At 32.1% G+C, this 3,555-nt stretch overlaps 1 protein-coding gene across 1 annotated transcript; it reads left to right on the top strand.

Moving 5' to 3' along the window:
* The first annotated feature begins 1,789 nt into the window (after positions 1-1,789).
* Positions 1,790-2,916, top strand: LOC139882407 (protein FAR1-RELATED SEQUENCE 5-like). Its single transcript, XM_071866732.1, has 4 exons — positions 1,790-1,813; positions 1,958-2,156; positions 2,233-2,747; positions 2,908-2,916. Exons 1-4 carry the CDS (start codon positions 1,790-1,792, stop codon positions 2,914-2,916), a joined length of 747 nt encoding a protein of 248 aa, XP_071722833.1.
* Positions 2,917-3,555: the final 639 nt, after the last annotated feature.

Raw genomic sequence — 3,555 nt, 5'->3', positions numbered from 1 at the left:
AGTGAAGAAGAAAAAGATTGATAAAGTTAGCTTGAAAAAGAAAAAAGTTGGAAAGAAAAAGCTAGCTTCAGCATTGGTGATTGACAAGATGATTTTGAGGTTGTTAGTAAAGATTGTGAAGATGGAAAGATCAAAATCGGATTCTGAATTGTTGAGCAGGAAAGAAGAAGATGATTTCCGCAAAAAGGATGCCAGAGCATATTGTTCAGAATAGAAGGATCTTGGTGTACTTTCTAGAAACATCGAGGGTACAACTGAAGAAAATAAAGATCACTTCCCACCGGTTGAAGTTCAATCTGACGGAGGTTAGGCGACCATCCATTAGACTCAGGATGTTGTCATCATCAACGACATACCCTTCAATTGATGTAAGGTTCGTCCTATTAAAAACTCATCTTTGCTAGGATCCTATGTTATTGTTCATGTTTTAGATTTCTAGTTGAGTAATTTGAATAAAATTAGGTTAAATTAATGAAGTGGGTAGCTTCGTTTAGTAACTATGAAGTAGTTTGTAAGTCCAATTTAGTCATGTTCTGTATTCCACAACGTGTGTTCGAGATGTGAATTGGAAAGCTAGAATTGGGCGTTTACATTTTGGGTTGTTATAGCTGAATTCATTGATCCAAAATTATTAAGGATGAGTCATTGAAGCTGTCTGAATGCTCAACTTGAAATTCTAAAATCTTGGTGAAGATGACATTGGGTATGTGCTTTGTTTTTTCGTGTTGATCAAGTTTGCTTCAGACCAATTTAGAAATTTATTTTTAACCAAGTAAAGCTTCAGTCAAGTTAGTAGTAATATAATGAAGGAGTTTGGATATTGTTGTATTCTTGATCAAGCTTTGAATTGAAAGTCAAGGAAAAAATCAACAAAAATGGTGTCATTGTCGCGTTGGAGAAGATGAAGTTCGACTGTAACTTTTGATGGTTTTATAGTATTACCAGCTCGTAAATGCAATGTGGATTATCCTATAGTGGATAGAAAGCAAAGATTATGAGAAGATTCGATGAGAAATGATCGTGTAGAAAATCATTTCTGATTTTACTTTTTGGATTTTCTGGTTTTGCAATTTCCAACTTGTAATTTCATTTCTGTAATTTCATGTTAGCTAGGTCAAGTGTAGGACGCCAATATAAACCTTTATAATCGTCATTTTAAAGTTTGAATCGAATGAAGAAAATTTTATGATTCCGATTTCTGTTTTCTCAATTTCAAAAGCTTTTGGTTGTATTAATTGAGTGAACCCTAGAATCCATTCACCTAAATTAGTTTTTTAAGTTCAAAAATACCTCTGATACCGAAATCAAACCTTAGCTTAAGTTAGCATCAAATCAGATATGAAGAATATGATGTCAAACCGAATCTAGTGTGTAATTTTCTTTTTGGTCAGAAATTACATTATGTTTGTCAAACTGTTTCGCGCATTCAATGATTCAAACTATTTAAATTTTCATGCCTCAGTATTTACATGGCTATCCTTATCTGTTTTAGGTTAACATTATTTAATGAGAAATGTTAGGGATACTTACTCCAATGTAGTAATTGGTATAGTGACAATTGTAGACGCGACACATGTCACTCAATATCATCTCTTTTTTGTCCTTATTCTTATTTACTCCAATATTTATTCTTAATTAATTTTTTTCCTATTTTTTCTCCTTTTCTTTAAGACTTCTACGTATCATCAGAGCTTTTCCCTCTTTTTCTCCTCTTACGTCAAAGAAAAAAAATCTTAGGGAGAATCATCTAAAAAAAATAAAGAAAGAAAGTCCCAAGAATTCCACGAATATGGATAACGCAAGAGTTTCAGAGGTAATTTATATATGTGATATTGATTTATAATCATGTCTGTGCACGATTTGATATTTTTGTTCGAATTTTAATAATTGTTAGACTTGATTAAATTAGTTGTTAAGTAATAAGTTATGCTTATACTGTATTTTAATTGATTGAAAGATGGAAGAGGAGAGTGATGTACTAATTGAAGAAAAGATTGAGTCTGCTATCGATGTCGATGAGTTTGATGTCGATGAACATATTCCAAAACCTGGCATGGCATTTGATTTAGAAGAAGAATTTTATGAGTTCTACAGAAAATATTCTTATCAAATTGGCTATGGAGTTCGTAAAACTGGTGGCAAAAGAGCAAAGGACGGTATAACAAAATACTTCTCAATCACCTGCGCTAAACGACGCAAATATGTACATAAGATAAAAATCGTGTAAAACAGATTGCAAGGCCAAAATCAGTGTCATTATGAATAGTAATGGAAGATGCATGATATCTCGTGTTTTATTGGAGCATAATCATATTTTAAGCCCTAAAAAGTCTCAGATTCAAAAGTCACATAGGAGAATGGATTCATATTCCAAAAGAAGACTTGAGTTAAATGATGTTGCAGGTATTCGAGTGAATAAGAATTTTCACTCATTGGTAATCAAAGCCGAAGGAAACGATAACTTAGCATTTATTGAAAAAGATTGTAGAAATTACATTACAAAGATGAGGCAATTAAGACTTGGGGTTGGGGATGCTGAAGCACTTTGCAATTATTTTGTTCGTATGAAAAGAAGAAATTCAAATTTTTTCTACGTACTTGATATAGACGATGAAGGTCGTTTGCAGAATATATTTTGCGCCAATGCAAGGTCTAGAGCAGCATATGAATTATTTGGTGATGTCATATCATTCGACAGTATCTATTTGACTAACAAGTACAGTATGCCCTTTAGTCCTTTTGTGGGAGTAAACCATCATGGTCAATATATCTTATTTGGATATGACTTCGATCTTAATTTATAAATAACAAGGTATTGATTTGAAATTAGGATACAATTTTCATTACGTGTATCTTAATCTCCATACTAAGACCTCTTGTTTTGTTTTGTTGTGTTTATTTATGCAGGCTCCATGAAAAAAATTAATTTAATTGTAATGGAGAATTTTTATTTATTTACGATCGGTTTAAGATTTAGAGTTCTAATGGTTTTATTTTTCAATTTTGTTTCTTGAGTCGATTATTTGGATACTGATAGTTTGATGTTTCTGATATTCACATAAAAATTTGTTTACAACATTTAAACTTCAATCCTTTGTTGTTTTCTTTTTTGCCGTAAATCTATTGCCTATGATTCAGTAGAAGAGTTCAACAAATTAATAGGAGGAGCGCTTTGTTCTTGTTGCAAGTTTTCATGTTCAAGCTCTTTCATTCGACTTAATGTTATTGGTGAAAATAGTTTCTTGTTCAAGAAATAACTCTATAACTAAGAGGAAAAGGTAGTGTCATGCTTTGAATAAAAAATCCATGTACTGTCTTTACAACTCCAATTAAAAATAGGTATTTTCGGTACTTTCAGGCTCCAGTTAATTCTTTTGCCCACGATATGCTAAAATAATTGTCTCATCCTGGTAGTCAAAATTGGCAAATACTACTGTTAAAAATAAGTTTCTCCAATTTCTCCGCATACTGTAAAGTGGAATGCTCTGCTTTCCTTGAATTGCTCCCGTTTAGTTAAAAATCAAAGAAAGTGGCTAATTAAGGAGTATTGACTCG

This window comes from Rutidosis leptorrhynchoides, unplaced genomic scaffold (assembly GCF_046630445.1).
Source record: "Rutidosis leptorrhynchoides isolate AG116_Rl617_1_P2 unplaced genomic scaffold, CSIRO_AGI_Rlap_v1 contig266, whole genome shotgun sequence".
Classification (NCBI taxonomy): domain Eukaryota; kingdom Viridiplantae; phylum Streptophyta; class Magnoliopsida; order Asterales; family Asteraceae; genus Rutidosis; species Rutidosis leptorrhynchoides.
Note: the sequence above shows the minus strand (reverse complement) of the source record. Positions and strands in the feature narration are given on the sequence as shown.